Source organism: Mizuhopecten yessoensis, unplaced genomic scaffold, assembly GCF_002113885.1.
Source record: "Mizuhopecten yessoensis strain PY_sf001 unplaced genomic scaffold, ASM211388v2 scaffold6135_1, whole genome shotgun sequence".
Classification (NCBI taxonomy): Eukaryota; Metazoa; Mollusca; class Bivalvia; order Pectinida; family Pectinidae; genus Mizuhopecten; species Mizuhopecten yessoensis.
The window spans coordinates 1286398-1309109 of NW_018406397.1; the positions used below are offsets into that span (position 1 = coordinate 1286398).

Genomic DNA, 22712 nt, shown 5'->3' on the forward strand with positions numbered 1-22712 from the left:
ATTTTGCACATAAATTTACAATGACATTGTCAAATCTCACAATGCCCAGCGATATTTCAGCAGCCGTCATGTTTATTTATATTGGATATTGTAGTTCCGGTCAGTGTTGTATTAATACGCTAAGAATTGTGTCTCGTGATGCATGGTAATTAAAGTCCCATCAACGACACAGCTTTCAAAGAGGCTATATAGTGACAATGCCATGCAAATGTAAATATACAGTTTTAAACAGTGACATGCAGAAACTTTTGTTTTGTTTCAAATATGGTTGCTACATAACTAAAGACATGTCCAAATTGATAAGATAGTTTTCTACGAGCTATGACGTAATAAAGGGAAGTCTATGAACAATCCCCCATTTGGTTCCGCATACAACATCGATAACACCCACTCATATATTTTGTTTCCGGCAATCAAAGAACATTCCAGGAATCGTCCGACGGAATAGAACGGTTAGAATTCCAAAACAAATCTAATCGTTTGCATGAAGAGATTCTCCTATGCATGAGACTTAAGAAATATTCTATAACAAACATCTGTAGGGCTTTCAAAACCCCAATATAGTCTATGGTTCTAATTCTAATGAACCCTAGAGAGAGTGTGTGCTGCCTCCGGTGATGGTAAATAACAGAAAGGCTAGGTAGTACGGAGTTCGCATTGATACAGCTGTAAGGGAAGGGTCCCCTCTTAGGTCCGAGCTAATGTATCCATTATTACAGTGTTCCAATTATCTCGACCTCAACACGGAAGTTCGGTTTAGGTCGAGAACCCTCAGATCTGAGATGCGTAGGCGAAAATCAGAGAAATAGTTCTACTCTGCTGACGCGTCGACTTGATTGAGTTTTAACTACATAAGTCAAAAGATATGTACAGGTCATCTCGTGCTCAATTTCTGAATATCTTGCAATAATAAATGTTGGTGAGGTATACATTATACGCCCACTACTTAATAAATCTGTAAAAACATAGTTGGCACAGATTTCTCATAAAATGTTAGACTTACATTTACCGAAAATTTGTTGCATGTACATGCACAATTCTCATCTCATCGACAAATGCATTGACGTCACTTTTCAGCAATATTTTTTTATGTATACTGTGATGTGCCATACGCCTTGCACGTTACGTCATTTTCCCATTGAAATCTATGTTAATTTACTATTGGAAAATTGATTTTCCTTGTTTCGTTTTAAGTAAACAATTGATGAATTTCAGCAAAAAGCTAGATAATTATTTAGTGCTTCTCTTCGTAATATTTATGTAATTATCCATTTGATAGAATAGTAACCATGAACGGTAACTTGGCAAAACATATTCTAAGGCAAAATTTAATATTGTGTCTATTGAAATGATGTCAAAGTTCATCTTTTATGCTGGGATGAAAACTGATATCTCAACAACTGACCCACGGATAATAATATAAATATTACCAGAGGAAACACTGGATCACTCCCAACCAGGACGTCAGGTTTATCGAAATTAGATGTCAAACAAAGTCACAAAAAATATTAAAAAAAAGTAAAAAAACATGGAATCAAATTTGAAAATGAAGTAACTTGAAAGACGTATGGCACATCACTGTATATGAAAAGTAGTGCTATTGTTTTACCAGTATTTTTTTCCTACATTTCTATATAAATGCCATTGATTTAAGAAAATGCAAAGTTAGAGGTAGAAAATTAAGAAAAAAAGTTCAGGCTCATGAAACATGTATGTAACTACATTGAACCACTATAATGTTATTTGGCGCATTGCCTTAGTATAAACAAGTACATTTGTACATTGTAATCATACACGTCGACCCAAGGTAAACACTGGCGACCCTTGAATTTAAAAGTGAACTAATCCTAAATCTCTCAAAGAAAATATGTGCCATTGATCCGCTTACAGTCAATTAAGTTGGAATTGTTTGAAGTTTATCTAATCAAAACGCAATTAAAGCGTTATATATGTCATATAATGGTATATACCTGCTAACATATTACCACAAGAAACGTATGTCAATGCTACTTAAGAAAGCGAAAAACCAGACGAATCCATCTTTATGAGAAATTATAATATTAAGTGTTTATGGTTTGCTGCCAGTTACATTTTGTATACAATGAAAGTTACTTACATCTTTCAAGGTTATCATGTGATATGATTAAAATAGCATTTTTTTCATGATATTTACATCTCGTCCATATGTTGTGTGATGACACGCCCTTTGAGGAACACGATTAATCTCGGGGGAAACACATTTTCATGTTTCCCTTACACAAGGAAAACATATGTAAACTATCATTATTATCTCTTCTGGATCATGTACATGTACGTTAAGCATGTCTTATATTGACGTAGGCATCGCTGGAGTTATCATAGCTATATATTGTTAACTTTTTAGATTCCACAACAAAAGACCTCAGATAACAATTTGAAATACATTTAATGATAATATATATAAATATGAACATACGTTCTCAAACAACATAATGATAAACCTTAATCTGTAATGTGTAACTTCCCGACTAGTGCTGTACCAGACGCTGCTCTGTCCTAATCACGAATGTGTTTGTAAAGCACACGTTGCTCCTGATAACTCAGGATACAGGGAAGTGTGCGCATGCGCAGTGATGAAGTGTGCACCTTATTGTCTGTATCTACCACCGTTGTTATCGTCCAACAAACATGTCACTCCTCAGAATGAATCTTTAAAACGTGAATAGTGGAGCGATATTAGATAATTGTGTCCATTTAACTTTTAACCATGATTGATCTGTGTCAGGAAGACGCTTTCTCTCTTCCAAATGCACCAAAGACTCGGTCTAAAAATGTTCTTGACCTTCGCTTGAATTCGATAACTTCTCGACAGAGGGCGTGAAAGGCCTCCGTTACCTGACTGACATCCTCTGAGGCAGAAACCTCCACAAACGTACAACCGAATTCCAGAGCCAGTTTCTCACCTGTAAGATAAACAAGGGAGGTAATAATAAGGTATAAATACTCGAAAAGAAAATGTCATGAGAATAAAAACTTCAATTTAATCTTCATAAGCTTAATAGTTATGAACTGAAAAAAAAATTGCTCAGTTTAAAATGTATTTTATTCAATTTACATTGTACATGACAAATATCGAAATAAAGAAATTGATCTACTGTCTTGTCTGTGTAGATATTGGTCTTATATGCGCGCCAGTTTTTCAAGTGTAGTCCATGACAAGCGTAAAAATGCACTTGCACACAACTGTCGGTCATCGAAAGGGAGAGGAATGAATAAAACAGATTAACATTTATTGAATTTCCTTCAAGACGGTCAAATAGATGTTTTACTTATCAATGTTTACAATTGTTGTGAACTAATTTTCATAACGTTTGACACTTTGCTCGCCCCATTAGTCGACAGTCAACATACTATTACGCTATTTTTTCACTTTTTCGAACAATTTTCTTAGCAAGAAATCATTTAGACACGCATGAACGTAAGTCTAATACGGTTAACATGTATATACTATCCTATACATACAAAGTTTAACCCTATGTTAATATTGTATTCCAGATGATGCTATGTTAGAAAAATAATGTTATATACTAGTACTGTTGCGTATTATAAATGAAACGTGAAGAAAACGTATTGCTTTATTCTGCGGTGTTCTGGTTCGTAATCAGCAACGTCCTCTGAATTTCACGCTGATTGTGTTATACTGGAGCCCCTGCAGAATCAGGGGGCTTATATTCACCTATGTGGAACACCGAGGAGAGCAAATCTGCTGCCCAAATAAATATGTCAATCTTAAAAAAAAATCTCCTCTTTATTCTTTTATTTTGGTAGCGTCATATATATAGATAATTATTTTTGGTCAAATCTTCTATCTTTTCTTGATAGGTTAAAGTTGACATCGCCAATAACAATATCTTCTCTGTACTGTCATTTACCTTCATCTTTAGTAACTTGGCGCATATGAGCCAGATCACATTTGTTGCCAACCATTAAAATTGGCGCCGGGGAGCCTTTCTTGGCTTCTTCTATCTTCCGTTTGACCTCCTGTAGGACATCAAACGACTTCCGGCTGACAACAGAATACACCAACATGAATCCGTCGCCCCATCGTAATACGTCATCACGAGCGCCACAATCCTCGCTCTGCAACCATGACAACGGGATTGAAAGTGTGACATAAAGTATTGCAACTGGTCAGTATCATTATATTTGATACATCGACAAGCTCCGCTTTGATGAGATAATTTGATATTCATTTATCACAATGAAGAAAAGATTGGAATACGATATGACGAAATGGAAATTACTAGATAAAACATTAGAAATTGTAGTATTTTAAAGGTGTTTCTCTTATGTGTTCAAAATCTCGTTGTGATATTTATCATTGAAATTCAATACAAATTACATAGATGGCATTTTTTCGATAAATAGGTTATGGAAGTGAAAACGCATATACATGTATGATTTTTTTTACAGAAATTCCTTGTCCATGTCAATTTTCTGCCTTACAGATATACATATATATGTTGTCGACTCACGTTTTCTACACAGATGTCACAATGTTAAGTTATATCAACTCCTATAATTCACAAGAATTTTAAAAAGGTTTTAGCTTTGGAATGTGGCTCCTGAAATATATGTGGAAGAAACTTTTCAAAGAAAATCAATCAGGGGCTAAAACACGTCATCAAAATGCTTATGTATCTTTTCTAAACAAAGCAAAAAACAAATTATAAAAAAATGGCAGGTATAAAAAAGAGAAAAAACGATACATTATATTGTACAGGTAAGATATGTAACATAAACAACAAACAATGGCTTTTGACTTGATCACTCACATCTGATATGGTGTCGAGGATTTCGAATGTGATGGATTCTGTGTCGACCACTGTTGTATATTTATATTTACTTTCTACAAGAGAACAGAAACAAAGATAAGCTTACCATTTTACAAAGTAAACAACTTTCATAGAAAAAGGGAGGCCGTAGTACATGTACCGTTCCTATATTCTTTTGATAAAAACCTGGCCAAGTCTTTCAGTTTCACTCTCAGATATACTGGAGATGCGGTGTGTTAACTAATACGGTCGATCGTATATACTATCCTGAACATGAAAATCAACGGCAAGGACTTATGCATCATCTGCCTCCCCCATCTTTATTTACAAAATGGCTAACAAGGACGACTTACTACTCAGTTGTACGATGTGTCACGCTCGCATATGTATATATACAGTTGGTAGGTATTTTGTTATGTTTTGTATGTAATGTTTGTGTACGAGTGTTATTTGGTGGAACGCTACCTAGAAAGCGGAAAGGAAAGAATGTTCGAAAAGACACGAGAGGTACCATGCCGATTTCGATTTACCGAGTACAAACTTTCCCCCACTGGGCTACAATGTTATCGTGTCACTGCTGATTTAGTTATCAAGATCTTGCTCTGATTATCAAAACCTCTGTGATTTTGCAACACACGCTAGGACAGGCAAATACTACGTACATTGTTCAAGCTTTATCGTTGCCATCATCATTATATTAAGAAATATATATGACTTTCTTTTGTGATAACATATTTTTTGTTTTGTTTTGTTTAGCTCTTCAGTGTGCCTTGTATCGTTTTCACTACACCAGTTCTTATTTGGAGGACCTGAATTACTTGGAATTGACCTTATTTTACATGGAAAATGTCGACGATGAAGTAGAAGACGCTTTTTTCTTTTCCGGAAAACTAACTTTAAATTCTCCTTGTGGTTTTCCAAAGTCTCTATATAAATCTTTCCTTTGTTCATCTTTTGCCCTAGTTTTATCAACTTAAGGTTCGATTTACTTTTTTTGTTACACTAACGTATTAGCTGGTTATGTCTGGTTTAAAGAGGAGTGGTATATGGAAATATGACAAGGGCTAAGCAGTGGTGCCTTTTGAAGATGCGAACGAAAATGAGGAACCTATACATTTTATTTGTACCATGTGAGGTTTCTTCGAATACAAATGTACCATTTCCAGCCAACAAAGTACAAATCGGGCGTGTTTTTGACGGGTTAATGACGTGTTAATCACAGAACATCAAACGATATGTGTCAAAAACTGTAATGATTCCGTCACGATGTTTCTCTGACACATGCTAAATGAATACATGTTTGTGGTTTGGTGTTAAAAAGTCGACTGGCCTCGGTTTAAACATATAGGTGGCGAGCGTTAATACATTGAAGTGCGCAAATCTAGTGATGGATAAAACCCCTTTGACCCATGTGCAGTCTATAAATACAGGTGCGAATTGTACATGTTATACGATCAAATAGCGATGTGTTCAGGTCAGTAACGGTGTTATATGCCTCCTACGTGCGGCGTGCGTACACGATCGTACCACCTACACGTACCGACAGATGGTAAACGTGTACATGCACGTGCAGGCTTCGGAAGTATGGCATATTTGTAGCACTTCATAATAACGCCTCACTTCACTATAGCACGCGTGTCTGTCTCTACGATTATAGTACTTTGTAAGACGGAATTGCGTTCAACCTTCAAATACGATATAGTTTTCGATAACCGATTTTTTTCCTCAGTATATAGGCCAAACAACAATTTCTTTAATAACTCACTTTTCTTGGAGGTAGATCATTATTTTGAATTTATTAAAAGCTTAAGTTAAAAACTAACTTTTCTAGAACTGTTAATATTGTTCAAAATTTGCACAAATTTCTAAAAACCATAAAAAGTGAAGCCCGTTATTATGTGGATGTCTACATAAATTGTCTGCGACTTCGTTTATGAGTATTTTATGCTCATTAGTCCGGTTCAGCCCTCTCTTGGATAATGTTCGGAATAAAAATGATTATGTAATACTCTGATAATTGGAGGTTGTTGATAACAACCTGCCATTAAACTGAGACGATACTGTATTGGTTGTGGGAAAGAATTTTACGTCGTTTGTTGAAATTATATAATATATTTTGCACATGCTGAATCAATTACTACTTAGTAGCCATAAAGAAAACGCCTTTGATTTGGAGGCAAACATTATTATTAGACTCCAAAGTAGATGTAGGGGTTCTTTATCAAGATCAGTTAAGTACCAAGAGCTAACTTTGAAGGCAGATATACATTTCATGCCATACATTTTCAATCCGAAAGGTTGTAATGTTGGCACTATGATATCTTTCCTTTGTTCATATTTTGCTCTATTTTATTAATTTTGAGTTCGGACTGCGAATTTGTTGAAACTGCGGTAATCCCAACGATGTAAATCTTTACTTTATCCATACATGCCCTGTTATATCGAATTTTAGTTTCAACTTCAGTACTCTTTACCATGGAAATCTTTCCTTTGTTCATATTTTGCTCTATTTTATTAATTTTTCAGTTCGAACTGCGAATTGTTGAAACTGCGGTAATCCCAACGATGTAAATATTTCCTTTATCCATACATGCCCTGTTATATCGAATTTTAGTTTCAACTTCGGTACTCTTAACCATGGAAATCTTTCCTTTGTTCATATTTTGCTCTATTTTATTAATTTTTCAGTTCGAACTGCGAATATGTTGAAACTGCGGTAATCCCAACGATGTAAATATTTCCTTTATCCATACATGTACTTTCCCTGTTATATCGAATTTTAGTTTGAACTTCGGTACTCTTAACCATGGAAATCTTTCCTTTGTTCATATTTTGCTCTATTTTATTAATTTTTCAGTTCGAACTGCGAATTGTTGAAACTGCGGTAATCCCAACGATGTAAATATTTCCTTTATCCATACATGCCCTGTTATATCGAATTTTAGTTTCAACTTCGGTACTCTTAACCATGGAAATCTTTCCTTTGTTCATATTTTGCTCTATTTTATTAATTTTTCAGTTCGAACTGCGAATTTGTTGAAACTGCGGTAATCCCAACGATGTAAATATTTCCTTTATCCATACATGCCCTGTTATATCGAATTTTAGTTTCAACTTCGGTACTCTTAACCATGGAAATCTTTCCTTTGTTCATATTTTGCTCTATTTTATTAATTTTTCAGTTCGAACTGCGAATATGTTGAAACTGCGGTAATCCCAACGATGTAAATATTTCCTTTATCCATACATGTACTTTCCCTGTTATATCGAATTTTAGTTTGAACTTCGGTACTCTTAACCATGGAAATCTTTCCTTTGTTCATATTTTGCTCTATTTTATTAATTTTTCAGTTCGAACTGCGAATTGTTGAAACTGCGGTAATCCCAACGATGTAAATATTTCCTTTATCCATACATGCCCTGTTATATCGAATTTTAGTTTCAACTTCGGTACTCTTAACCATGGAAATCTTTCCTTTGTTCATATTTTGCTCTATTTTATTAATTTTTCAGTTCGAACTGCGAATTTGTTGAAACTGCGGTAATCCCAACGATGTAAATATTTCCTTTATCCATACATGCCCTGTTATATCGAATTTTAGTTTCAACTTCGGTACTCTTAACCATGGAAATCTTTCCTTTGTTCATATTTTGCTCTATTTTATTAATTTTTCAGTTCGAACTGCGAATATGTTGAAACTGCGGTAATCCCAACGATGTAAATATTTCCTTTATCCATACATGTACTTTCCCTGTTATATCGAATTTTAGTTTGAACTTCGGTACTCTTAACCATGGAAATCTTTCCTTTGTTCATATTTTGCTCTATTTTATTAATTTTTCAGTTCGAACTGCGAATTGTTGAAACTGCGGTAATCCCAACGATGTAAATATTTCCTTTATCCATACATGCCCTGTTATATCGAATTTTAGTTTCAACTTCGGTACTCTTAACCATGGAAATCTTTCCTTTGTTCATATTTTGCCCTATTGTATTGATTTTGTGTTCGAACTACGGTTCTGTTGCGACTATGACATTGTCTATTTTTCATATGCGATACATACCTATTGTTTGGTCGTATTCTCCGATAAACCTCTTGGTCAAAAACCTCACAGACAACGCTGGAAAGAAAGAAATAATTGAAAAAAGTATTTCATAGATTTATTAGAGAATATCTTAAAATTCGTGATAAAGGTTACAATACTTGTCCTAACTGTTATCACAATGTCATGTCTGCTATCACACTCTACTATTTAATCATTTGTCAGATTCGATGATGTGAATAGGATGACGTCACTTTTTATGGAATGACATTCGTTAAAACGTAGTAACAACAACACCAGGAGGTTAAGTGTATTTAAGATGAACCTCTGACGTGCATGTTGCATCCAAAAAGGTATTGGATGCGTGCATTCAATCTCGTAAATCTAAATTTCAGGTTAATAATAATAATAAAAAATATAGACCCGAATACACAAGAACAAGAAACACAACTCTGTTGTTCACCATAACTTCAAACTGCAAGAATTAAAACCCGAATTAAAGGGAAAAGGAAGCCTACATAGTAGCCCTGTCGTAAACCAAAATTTCAATTAAATACGGAATCGTAAAATACAAGAGAAAACGAAATCAAACGTTGTTGTTAACCTGAACTTCAATTGAATACAAACATTGTAAAATTATAAAATTATAAAGAAAAGAAATAACAATCCCTAATGCATGTAAAAAAACACCAACGCAGTCCTGTGGTTAAGAATAACTTCAACTAAATCCAGAAATTAAATAAATACAATTCTAAATACAAAAGAAAAAAAGAAAAAGAAAAATACAGCCTTGTCTTAACACAACTTTCAGCTGATTACAGAAATTGTAGAAATACAATCATGAATGCGGGAGAAAGGGAAGGAGAACTCTGCCTAAATTAAAGTTTCAACGGAAGAAAGGAATGGTTGTACTACAACCATGAGTACAGAAGAAAAACACAACCTTGACCTAAACCTTAAATTCAACGGAATGGTATTAATACTAGTATAAGCAAAAGAAAAATAGGCACTGACTGAAACTTCAAATCATCCAGCATAGTACTAATGTACAAGCTATATAAACTGCATACATTGAAATAAGTTGGAGATATGTGGCGATTAATGACAGCACATCGAAGCTGATATATCTGTTACAAATATATCATTCTTCACACGGTGTGTATGATCGCTAGATAGCACTTTTACATGCATGTATATTGATTAAACATTGGTACAGTATATATATAATATAACATGCAAACAGATGGCGAACGTAACAAGATATGAGCGATAATTTTGACAAGAAACTAATAGAAAATTATCTCATATGTGATAAGAGTTGCATGTGACGTATTTCTAAGTGGTAAAAACTTAGTTTTTTTTATAATTATGATTAGATTATGAAGCAATATTATCTATCCATCATGAAATGTAATTGTGTATGCTTATCTATTTCTGTTCATGTTTATGTATACACACAAACATGTGGCTGACGACGAACGACCTCAGCATATGTATACAAACAGTGATACGTCATACAGTACCAGAGTACCTTAATACCACTGTATCAATTGCTTCCCCTGACTTCCTCACAACCACCGCCAATGTGGGATTTGACAGCAGGCAATACACGTGCAATGTGTATGAATGACTGCGGTGAGGTGAACATGTGCTTAGACAAAATACACGAAATGTTTTGACAGAATAGTCAGACAAGATGGCGACGAAAGCAGGATTCCAACGGGTTTGCCATTTAGTATATATACGTCGCAGGGGTGAAGATGTTTATCACAAGGTAGCGATCGGTCAGATAATATATAACTAGTACTTTTTCCTGATATTGATGTTTGATGTCCATTTTCAGATTCTTTTTCCATTAAGCTATCAGGAGACCAGAACTACCAGCTTTTCTCAACCAGTGAAAGAAATTAAGTTTTTTAATATAAAAATTGGTCGTTTTGGTCAATATTTATATATTGGCACTCCAAAACGTATAAAGGACTGAAAGGGCTTGTAACAATAACAGAAAGCACCGAAAATGTACTGTACAGACAGTACTATGTAACCTCAAACTTACAACACTAGACCACAGCGTACAGTATTAATGCTTTCGTTATAACAGAATGGGAATAGCCAATATGTCTAACAAAGAACGCAGATTGGGGAGTGCATCAGACAAAAATCTCTTTGTCTCGGCGTTTTTACAAAAGCACAAAAAAATAAAAGTAATAAAGCTAGCTCATTGGAAATGCCACTTAATATCATCCGCAGCGTTGTTTGTTGATAATGGTAACTTAATAAGTAAGGTATGTATATCATGTTTAACAGCACGAGAGGATTATCGTTCCAGATCAGCTGCTGTACGTAGCATTGTTTCAAATGTTCTTTTAAATTGTGAATGCTTTATTATAAAATAGCATGGTGCACCTGGTGAAAATTTACACTTTCGTTTGAATATTTACGATCACAGTTGATAATTGTAAACGAAATTGAGTTTTCTTTCAAATGAAATGAATATTGTATAACGCAAATTAAAGTAACGATAACACTTGAAATAGTCTGGAAGAGAATTTAAATAATTGAGATCTTGAGGGAAAATAAATCATAAATTGTTTATAATTCATTGGTTTCTAGACGTGAAATAAACCAAAAGCAAAAGCAGTAATTATTTAGATTCACAGACACATTCCAATAACACACATTCGGAAGGTTTGCCAAAACGGTCAAGACATGGCTCTGCACGTTGCAGTTCCAGAACATTGTGACCTTTCAAACATCCAGAGTTCATGACCTCAGAAAGTGGAGGTGTAAATTACCCAGGATTCTGTTTATGTACTATAAACATTTAGTAACATAAACATCCTGTAGAGGTATGGAGTGGCTTTCGTCAAGGACGATCGTGTGTTCGACACTATCACGATCAGAATTCGTTCTGTTGTTTCTACTTTCATTATGCACTTGGGCGATATTTCTTTTTCAAAACATTCCCATACGGTAGATATTTTCATAGTTACAAGTTATTTTAAAACAGTAAGATTTTCTCCAACAGCAATATATATGCAATATATTTACAATAAATTTCATTATCTTTTTACAAAAGTTGTAATAAAAGGATTATCAAAACTGCATCATAAATTTCGCGTATGTGTTACAGTTTGATTATTTCTTGAAAACGTGTGAATTCAAAGATTGTTTATGTGGCATAAATACATCGTAACACATGTCAACATGATGTTTCCTTTTGTATCTGATGCGTGTAATATCTTATATCTGTTAAATTCTCCATAGAAACTGTCTACCACAGGAACATTAACCGCTTGATGGACAAAAAACAGTTCTATAGATGATATCTGGCATTTGAATATCTAGATATTCTAGATTTTTACCGTCTAGATTGATAAACACCAGACCCGACCTTAAGATACGGGACAAAGAGTGCGTTACATAAAACAGTATTACCTCACGCTATTTTCTAATTGTGGTAAAGTCTTTGATATCGCGAATTCCTCTGATCAGTGTTGTTGAACCCGGTAGAAGTGGAACTTACGCTACACTCAGACAATGCTAAAATAGCTCTTTACATCCAAAATGTAACAATATAATGCTACGAAACTAAAGTGTAACCAATAATCTGTTGTACGTCATAATGGATAGCACTCCAGCCGCACGCTTTGTCTGGGAAGATTGGAACAGGTGCTTGCCTGGTTGAACAGAAGCACTTGTTATAAGTTGCATGATCAATTAAATATGATATTTGCTAGTGTATATTCCCATTGTAATAAAATCATAAAAACGACCAAAAATATCAAGACAGGTTTGCTGCAATGAAGATATATACTTCATCAAGTAAACAAACTTATGACTGAAGACTTCAACGTTTTATCTCCAAAATGAATTCGTTCTATGTCTTTGACCTTCCTCTTTTATTATATTGCTACTTCAAGCGAAAATCACTACTTTAGTAAAAAAAAAAAAAAAAAAAAAAAAAAAAAAAAAAAAAAAAAAAAAAAAAAAAAAAAAAAAAAAAAAAAAAAAAAAAAAAAAAAAAAAAAAAAAAAAAAAAAAAAAAAAAAAAAAAAAAAAAAAAAAAAAAAAAAAAAAAAAAAAAAAAAAAAAAAAAAAAAAAAAAAAAAAAAAAAAAAAAAAAAAAAAAAAAAAAAAAAAAAAAAAAAAAAAAAAAAAAAAAAAAAAAAAAAAAAAAAAAAAAAAAAAAAAAAAAAAAAAAAAAAAAAAAAAAAAAAAAAAAAAAAAAAAAAAAAAAAAAAAAAAAAAAAAAAAAAAAAAAAAAAAAAAAAAAAAAAAAAAAAAAAAAAAAAAAAAAAAAAAAAAAAAAAAAAAAAAAAAAAAAAAAAAAAAAAAAAAAAAAAAAAAAAAAAAAAAAAAAAAAAAAAAAAAAAAAAAAAAAAAAAAAAAAAAAAAAAAAAAAAAAAAAAAAAAAAAAAAAAAAAAAAAAAAAAAAAAAAAAAAAAAAAAAAAAAAAGCAAAATACAGCAAACGTTGGCTTCTTTTCCATTTTCAGTGAACGCTGATTGTGTCAATGTTTCAACATAAGGTTTTTGCTAATATTGACATTCATACTGTATCACAGCTATCAGATGCTAGGCTAGATAAAGTGCATTTGCCTGATTTGGGGATTCATTTAAACAATAATGGGACAGACATACTGCTATGACGGTAAACTGTGTCGCCGACAAACTGAATGATGCGGCATAGCGTTACCACAACATGATGCATGACAGGTTGTATGTTTGTTGGTAATGTAGAACATGTGCTACTATGAAACAAAACAATATATGTCCAGGTCGAGCTGGGGCTATCATTCATGTGCTGAAATCTACAAGGGCATAAACTGGAAAATGAGCAACTTCATGGAGAACGATTATTAAAAAGTGTAGTCATTCTAAGATACCTGTTTTCCATAGTCTTTTAGGAAGAATGCCGGAACATGGTAAAAAAAATCCAGCATACCTGGTAGACAAATGTATGAACAAAGGTAGAAAGGCTTTATTGGAGAACAAAGGTAAAAAGTCTTCATTGGATACGTATTGAAGCGTATTGTACGTTAGGGTTTAATGTTGATCTTAGTACTCATGATGAGTTTTAAATGTTTTCTTTGGGGCGTTAAGGTTAATTATACACAGATACATGCATTTTTGAAAATCGTTCAGGAAGTGTGCATGATACAAAGCCTATTGTGGATAGTTTTCTTTCATTTTCTGTTATTTATAGTTTCATGTAATATTTCGATTCAGTGCTTTGTCTATCCTGTTGGTATCTTTAATTACTTGATTTTTTTTTACAAAAACTGATGCTTTTACGTTGTCAAGTTTTCGTGCAAAGTATATCCCTCCGATAGGTTTGAAACCCAGGTAACTGAGAGCTCCTGTCATGATTTCTTGTTTGAAGTTGTATGGGTGCTCTACTTGCAGGCGCGTAGCTAGCCCCTTTACCATGTGTAAGCCCCGACATGGGGCTGCCAAAGGCAGCCCCCCACCCCCCACCCCCGAGCAGGGGGAGGGTACGGGAGTGGGTCTTCCCCCTCCCGTTAGGGGGGTCAGGGGGGTCTCCCCCATGAAAATTTTGTTTTCTAGAACGTCTCGGGAGCCATTTCCCACGTCCTGATGTCTGAGATAATGATATGTTGTAATTTATAATATAGTTTTAAAAAAGGGGCCGGACTTGCCCCGGCCTCCCCTACACATGTATAATACATGTGTAGGGGGGACCGGGGAAAACACGGCCCTTTTCTTTTTTCAAGACGTTATGGAAGGCATGTACTATACTGTTGAAATGCATATTTATATATGTCATTTAGAAAAGAAATGTATCGTCTTTCATAAACTAATAACCAAATCGTAAACAAGACCATATTTTGGGAATTATTGGACTTTTTAGGTCGAGAGAGTTGGGGGCCGGACGAGCCCCGCCCTGAGGTAAATCCGGCCCCTACCAGGGCAAGTATGGCATGAAGGATAGAGAAGACAATTTACTAATAAGTGTATGGAATTTCATTCAATTCTGTTGGAAAATAAGTCCAGAACAAATCAGTGAATACAAAGAAAAAAATACTTAATTTTTGCGACGTAAAAATATTATTTTTGTGGTCAATTGGGTGACGTTAACAATAGTGACGTCACTTGGCACAATAACAGTTGCATTCGGGGTGGCCGAATGTGCCCCGGCAAAAGGGGCCGAACGTGCCCCAAATTTATATTTTCATAAAAAAACCACATTGATTGTCTGTGTCCACTGTGCCATACTCGGAGTCGTTTGCGCCAGGCGTGAGTTTCTCAATTTACTCAATCGAGCAGTTAAGTTCCGCCTGGAACTGTCCATTAATGCAATGGACATTTCTAAACTTCATACATTTTTGTACTAACTATTAACACTGTATCATATCTGAGGAATTACATATGTATACTATATATTCAAAACTTAAACTCCACTTTATAATATCAGCAAGAAAAAATAATGTCATGAAAACCTATACTTGCCAAAATCATGTGCAAGCCCGGGCTTATTGGCTTACATGGTAGCTACGCGCCTGACTTGCTATGGGTCAGTATTTACAACAGCTTATTTATTGTGTCATACCAATTGAGTGCTACAGTACAATTGGACTGTAATACCCAACCAAGACTATACCATGCTCTATTCCAAACATGCCGAGGTGAACAACACGAGTAAATACCTAGCTCAACAACCGCCAAACGTCATCGACTGCGGGATCCAGGCTGCGACCTGTCGGTTAGTAGGTCGGGGCACTAACCAAAGCAAATGTTCTTATAAGCGAAACATTTCGTTTCGTTGTTTAAATCAAGGAAAGAACTATCTTAAATGCTTGCTTACGGTTTGTTGCGTTCATCACCAAATGATCACGGCATGTACCATGGTAGTAAGATTCCATCAACAATATTAACGCTGGTACAGGACGAGTGGTAATTAACCTTGACTTGGGTGTAGTTAAGGCTTACCTTACTCAAGACCACATGTATAGTGAATGGAATTGGCCCGACGATACCGTACAGTTGTCTAGGTAGACGACCTATTGAGAGAGGGCACGTCGAGTATGTACTGGTAGCTTAGAAACAAATAATAACTGCCGACAATTTTGTGCATTTCATTTTTTTGCAATTTCAATATATCAGAATACGTCCTTATTGCGATAAGAAACTATTTGGGTCACAGTATGCTGAACTGAAATGACTCGTTTTGAAAAACAATATAGCAGAAATGTTTACTACACGATTGCTTGTTATAAACGTGTCAATTGAAGCTTACAGTAGTTATCAATGATTTGTTTGGCTAAGGCATCGCCAAAAATGTTACAGAGGATCCAAGATGTCTGTCCCCATTGTCTCGTGTTGACGTCACAATCTCCAGATTCCGACCCCCTCGCCTACCTCTGTGAATCTGTCTACACACTTCTAAGTATATGTCAGCAATTATATTACACTTCACTAACAGTTTCGCATATGTTTTTTTAACAATCTAAACAATTTAGCGGCAAATTGTAAAAAGCTGCTGTCTGGAGTCTTCTCCGTCTGTTATTGCCGAAACTTCAAGAACAGCGGGGGTAAATAACGCACCTATGTCAATTAAAATAAACGTTCCTGATTAAAGCAGTAGCAAAGTGTGACATGTATACATATATAGAATGAGTTACGCCGAACTTCATCTTCGGTTTCCATGTCCCCTCCCCCATACCCCCTCCCACAGTCCCCTTCCCCATACCCCCTCCCACAGTCCCCTCCCCCATACTCCCTCCCACAGTCCCATCCCCCATCCCCCCTACCACAGACAGCTGTTATTTCGCTTACTATTAATGAGTTACTGTATCGTAGCGCCTGTTAGGGAAAAACACCATATAATAAGCAGGGTGAACGCGAAATCTGATTAAGCGAGAACGAAAAGTAGAAATAACTGAATAGAAAAAAATAAAATATCGCCACACCGACGAAAATAGGCACCAAAATTTCGGTAGCCATAAATCTTGTTAAATGGCGATAACTGTTTATGTTAATTGCAAACCGCTTACTTGCCCAAGGTGACTTTCGAATTAAATTGATTCCAGCCTACCGTTACAGTTTTTGAAGGATGTTATCGTTTTGTATATGTGTTCGTCTGTAATAGACGACAGGTTGGCGAGCGTCTTTGTAAACTCTGATACGTGTCAGAACATTACGATATACATGTTATTATTCAAAACAATCTAGGTTGATCGGAACGATACAAGCTTTCACGCTGCCGTCGACATGGTGATTAAATGCTTATTTAACATGGTGTATGCTGCCTACGCACTTGACGAACAGGGAGTCGTCGAGAGGATGCTGGATACAGAAAAACGGCCTGAACCATACCCGAACATTACGAACGAAGTTTCCCTATTTCTATTTAAGATCCTTTGTGCCAAAATGCTTTAACTTTACGTATGATTATATGTTATAACGATATTTGTATTACTACTATTTTGCAAACATTTAGAAATTAATATATGCAAACCTTGGCTGCAATGAGGTACATGCTAAATAATACACTGCATCCTTTCATGCATACGCACATTTTAACGTTTACAAACTGATACTCTGTATGCCTAAGGTAAAGCACGTTTAGGACACTTTAAAGTATAGATCACTTGCTTGAGTTCTACTTTTAGCATTGCTCTAGTCCTAGAATGGCGGATTGATTATGTCCAATTATGTCAAAACTACACAATAATGTAACATAAAACTTAACTTATAAGACGTTTACGAAATTAAACAGTTATCTAAGTGCTACTTTTGTGAACCTATCTATGACCTTATTGTATACTTTAGCTACAAGAACAGTATCTACTCATTTCCTGTTTGAGCGCGTTATATACACATAATGATAAAGGACTTTTTGTCATTTGGCCACGTGTCCGGGTACTTAAAGTAATCACGTGCGTGTGCGTATGCGAGAGAGCTATATCCTTGAGTAGAATAAAGATGGAGGAAAGTATCTGTTTATATACAATCACAACCTGTTCCGCAAAACAGATTGCTGTGATGACCTCTGACCCGCAGTGAGAACTCTTCGGTCAAGAAGGGCCATTTGGTAATATAATACTGTCTGGCACGTGTAGTGAAGAGTTTCGGTTTTATGGACCGTGCATCTAGGTATTTAACGAACGGCTGGAGACCTGGTCTGGACATAGTGCTCAAGTTTCAGTTTCATACAACTAGGAAAGGAGTCATGCTGAGAAACTATTGGGTAAATTAAAATACATACGAACTTGAATTAACTAATAAATTCCGGAATTATACGTAATTACCTGTAGGCACAATGACAATACAAAGAACGGTCGATGCCAAACTGTACCTGGCGAGGGGTAAAACAGGGGACGGGGTTCCTGTGGTGAGGGTATCGCTCATGTTGTTTTTGGGCCATCTGAGACAGATAACTGTATTCTGTACCATCTTCACCCACACCAGGCTTCTCAAACATGCCTTGGATCGTTTCCCAGCATCACAGTTTCAAATAATCACAAATTAATTGTAAACAAATGTGTGGTGCATATCATATGTGGCGGGGAAACTAACGACATCGTTATACCTCTCTGTAGGCCTAGTTACATACAGTACCTCGTCATCAGAGGATACCAAGAGGCTGAGGAGGGGTACTTGNTCTTACGCAAGACTTGTGGTAATAGAAAACAGCGGCAATTATCGACATGACATTTGACACTTTAATATCCGTACTGATACGGTTATGAAGAATGAGGGTACATGTTGAGTTCGCAAAGTCTACGCTTCCGTCAGGCTAACGTTGCACATGTATATGTTATTAACGTATGAAACGAAAAATGATATCGCGTCTACACCTGAAGGATTGTGAACTCTAATTGCACCACGTGTATCAGCGTACGTTGAATCTTTATGCAACCACTTCACAGTTTCATGTAGATATAACCTAAGTTGATGTGCGAATTAAATAGAACCATATGATACAAGCACGCTATGTCATCAGAGGAAACAGCAAAACTATAAGAAGAAATTCAACAAAATTAATGTTTTCATTGAAATGTTGACATGCGAATTACACTATACCCTAGCATGTTATATATTGAATTTTCATTGATAAAACCATTTTCTTAACTTACCACTCTTTCCAGTTCCTTCATGACCAAGAACAGCAATCTTGGTCTCGCCAAAGGACGATTTTTTCCTCTTGAGGTATGGACGGAGCCCCGCCCCTGTTCCCGTGGGAGAGTCGCTGAGGCCGCCCCCTCCGCTCATTACGTAATCGGGGCACGACACTGGTGTGACACTGGTAAGTCACACACGTAATAACAAATCCTTACAGGTAAGTTATCGGACCATCTCCAAGAAGCAATTCCTACCGTTACGACTCCATGATTTACTATTGGAGGTATATATGAACATAGAGCGCTAATGGACAATGCACAGCCCTGCTTGTTCTTGAAGGTTTGTCGATGCCATTATATCTTCCCTCTCTTTCTAACTGTGCATTCTATTTATACCTCTCTCCTCTCACACCAGGTGCCGATAGACTGAAGTGTTTCTCCGGTATATACACCTATAGCCTCGACCCTCCTCCCCTCTGTAATCCTCATTAACCACCGGCATTATTTAATTGTCTAATATTCATTGTACCTGACCTCGCTTAATCATGCTCGTAACCAGCTCCCTCTGATGTACGGCCCATCAAAGGGGGTGCGAACTGATGAATATCTGACGTTACTAGAATAGTTGGAAGCTCTGTCGGCTCAAATTGTTAGAATCATTTCAATTCACGAAATCTCAGACATCATAGACAGTATATGCAGTTCCAAAGTCGAGTATGCACTGAATAATTATAACTTACATGTCAAAATCACGTTTTTGTCTAATTTCAAAATTAAAGATGTCGTAAAACAACTATTAGACCATTTTTTAACCAATTTAAATACAGTTTTTATGATGCAATTTTACGAAGACAAAGACGACGTATAATCTTTATACTATATAACCTGTCTAATGACGATTATTGTTGTACAATGTAATGCATGATAACACTATTAGGTTTTGAAATATGCGGGATATTTTTTCGATAAAACAAATGTTCAGAGAATATGCATTTAGCTAATACAAAAAGCCTTACTAATGTAAATTGAACCATATGACGTAAAAGGACTCATTGGAGGTTTTAACGGTAGAACATAATTCAAATCCGTTTCTATTTTTTTCGAAATATGTAGAGAAATTCTGCAAAAATTGTCGGGATTACCATGTTTATTATTTATAGCATTGCAAATTCTAAACGTTTGGCTTTAATGGCTGATTAACAACAATTCTTTTTCAGATTTATATAAATTGTCAGTGTATAATTACTAGGGCTACAACGATGTACCGTACGACGATATAGCATATTTTGAATACGGTACGATACACAATATATTTTGGGAGCTTACGATACACCAACGATATTTTCGGATTTTGTCGTTTCTGAATTTAGTCTACTTATATCGGTTCCGACATGGCGAGTGACAGCTTAGGTCGGCATGCACGTCGAAAGACGTGAAAGATTGTGTGGAACTTTAAAGTCATGTCCATTTTGGACCAAGTCCAATTCAATTCAATTCAATTCAAATTATTACCAAATGCACATTGCATATAGGCGTACAGAAATATACATATGGATAAATCCTTTACAAATATCTTGTACAATGGCGGAGAACATATGCACTAGATTCAATTCCATACATAATATTTACAAATTATGAAATTGGCATAAGTTTGGGAAAACTTTAATGTTTTCCTAAGGTAACTTAGCGGACTCTTATGAAGCATAATTTAGTTGCATAATTTAGTCGTTTAGGAAATAATACAAATTAAGCCTTAATCTAACCAAATTTCTAGGAAATAACAAATCTTCAAAGTCAATCATACAACCTCAACATGAAGGTAGAACGAGTACTATATATTATATAATGAAATGAGATTATAACTTATTGTGAAATAAAAGACATAGATCTCAATCGCATTATACAGTAACAAAACGTCCATTTACAGGAGTAATATTGCCGTTAAAACATTTTCAACATATTTTTTCGCTTTGCTTCTTCTATAACTATAGGTATCGTGATACATTGTACTTATCGTATCGTGACCATAGTATCGTGATACATTGTACTTATCGTATCGTGACCATAGTATCGTGATACGTTTCGTATCGTCATGTCGATATATCGTTGCATTACATTTCAAAATATGTTTATTTTTAAATAAAATACATTCTATATTAAACATCATGGCAAATATATTCATAGAACTCTAGAACGAGATTTAAAAAGAATTTTCTTAATTTATATTTTGGTCAGTTTGAATATAATTCAATAATAATTTACGATGTACTGTATAATATTAAATTGAAACAAAAGAAATACGTTTTCAAATAACTGTTTTACGTCATAATCAGTTTTAGTCTGTTCCTCAAGGTTACGGAAGCTTTACCGGTAGACACCAGGGAAAGATACCTGGCATATAGTTAAGATAATTAGAATAGTGAGGATCTCTGGCGAATTAGTGGAGTTCTTATTGAGGGTGTGGAGTCACAATATCAGCGTGGCAGGTAAGTGGAGACGCTAGCTCGTTATGGCGGGGTGTTAGGGTCTTTCTGGGCCAAAGGTTTATCCACCATTTCATTGATCCCAAACTTCCTCCTCATTGTAATCTTAATTAAATGTTAAAACAGTAATTTACAGCCGTTTTACTGTTTCGCGGTAGCAATCATTAAGCCTGTTGAGTTCAAAATATAGTGTTGCCGCATTAATATTAAAGCTGTATCCTTCTGTAGCAAATTGCGTATCAGGTTCAAATTTCTGATTTTTAACATATATTTATTTATATTTCATTGAAATACAATCAGTTTCACGACCTTTTCTGTTAGATGGTGTAAAGACAGTGTTTGACGAATATTGACACTTGGCGTCACGGAACATAAAATACCCGGGAAATAATGCTTAAAATTTGTCAGTATATGTCCGACCGACATATTGTAAGCGTCCATCATATATATTACCAAAAATATCAATTCTGGACTATGAACGAAGCCTTTTTTAAAATATATAACTGATATTTCATTGCTCATTTTTAAGTGTCACATTGTTAAAAATAGTTGGTTTACACATCTTTATGAAACTAGTGCATTTAAAATAGGTCATTTGTTCATGTTACCTCCCTTTGACTAGGGGCAATTGTATATAATGAACTGTAGAATGTCAACTGAGAAAATTAATGTTTTAACACACCCAATAGTATGCATTGCTAAACGTGTGCCGTACCGACCTTCACGCTTTGTCTATATATGGTAGTAATACTCAATATAAATTATAGAATAGAACTATGAACGGATCATAGGGAAGTGATGTCGATTTGGAATCCTGAGTTTGATACATGAAATATCCAATATGTTTTATAGAGTCTTCAGCAATTAAGTGGAGGTTACTGTTTGTACGAGTAACCACATTGAACTCTGCAGTGTGTTAACTGCTTAAAACAAGAGTAATGACCTTGAAAGGGTGACCAATGTCGTCCCGCCAGCACGCCTTCCACCGAACTCTCTCACAAGGTTCGAATGCGGCTTTCAACTATATAGGTTCCAATACTATACAAATACTACAGTAAGGACGTGGAGACTGGTGACCGTTACTATACAAATACTACAGTAAGGACATGGATGACTGGTGACCATTACTATACAAATACTACAGTAAGGACACGGAGACTGGTGACCATTACTATACAAATACTACAGTAAGGACATGGATGACTGGTGACCATTACTATACAAATACTACAGTAAGGACGTGGAGACTGGTGACCATTACTATACAAATACTACAGTAAGGAC

General features: G+C 35.2%; 2 protein-coding genes across 2 annotated transcripts in view; one reads left to right on the forward strand and one right to left on the reverse strand.

The window, feature by feature from the left end:
- Positions 1-2405: 2405 nt before the first annotated feature.
- Positions 2406-19383, reverse strand: LOC110451559 (ras-related and estrogen-regulated growth inhibitor-like). The gene is made up of 5 exons (XM_021499649.1): positions 18961-19383; positions 8880-8936; positions 4815-4888; positions 3912-4119; positions 2406-2942 (listed from the first exon to the last, which is right to left on the reverse strand). The coding sequence occupies exons 1-5, from the start codon at positions 19094-19096 to the stop codon at positions 2761-2763; spliced, it is 657 nt and encodes a 218-aa protein (XP_021355324.1). The 5' UTR covers positions 19097-19383; the 3' UTR covers positions 2406-2760.
- Positions 19071-22712, forward strand: part of LOC110451558 (para-nitrobenzyl esterase-like) — a 15016-nt gene continuing 11374 nt past the window's right edge. Inside the window, exon 1 of the mRNA XM_021499648.1 lies at positions 19071-19130. The gene's annotated coding sequence lies outside the window, so the exon portion shown is untranslated. The remainder of the gene's footprint in view (positions 19131-22712) is intronic.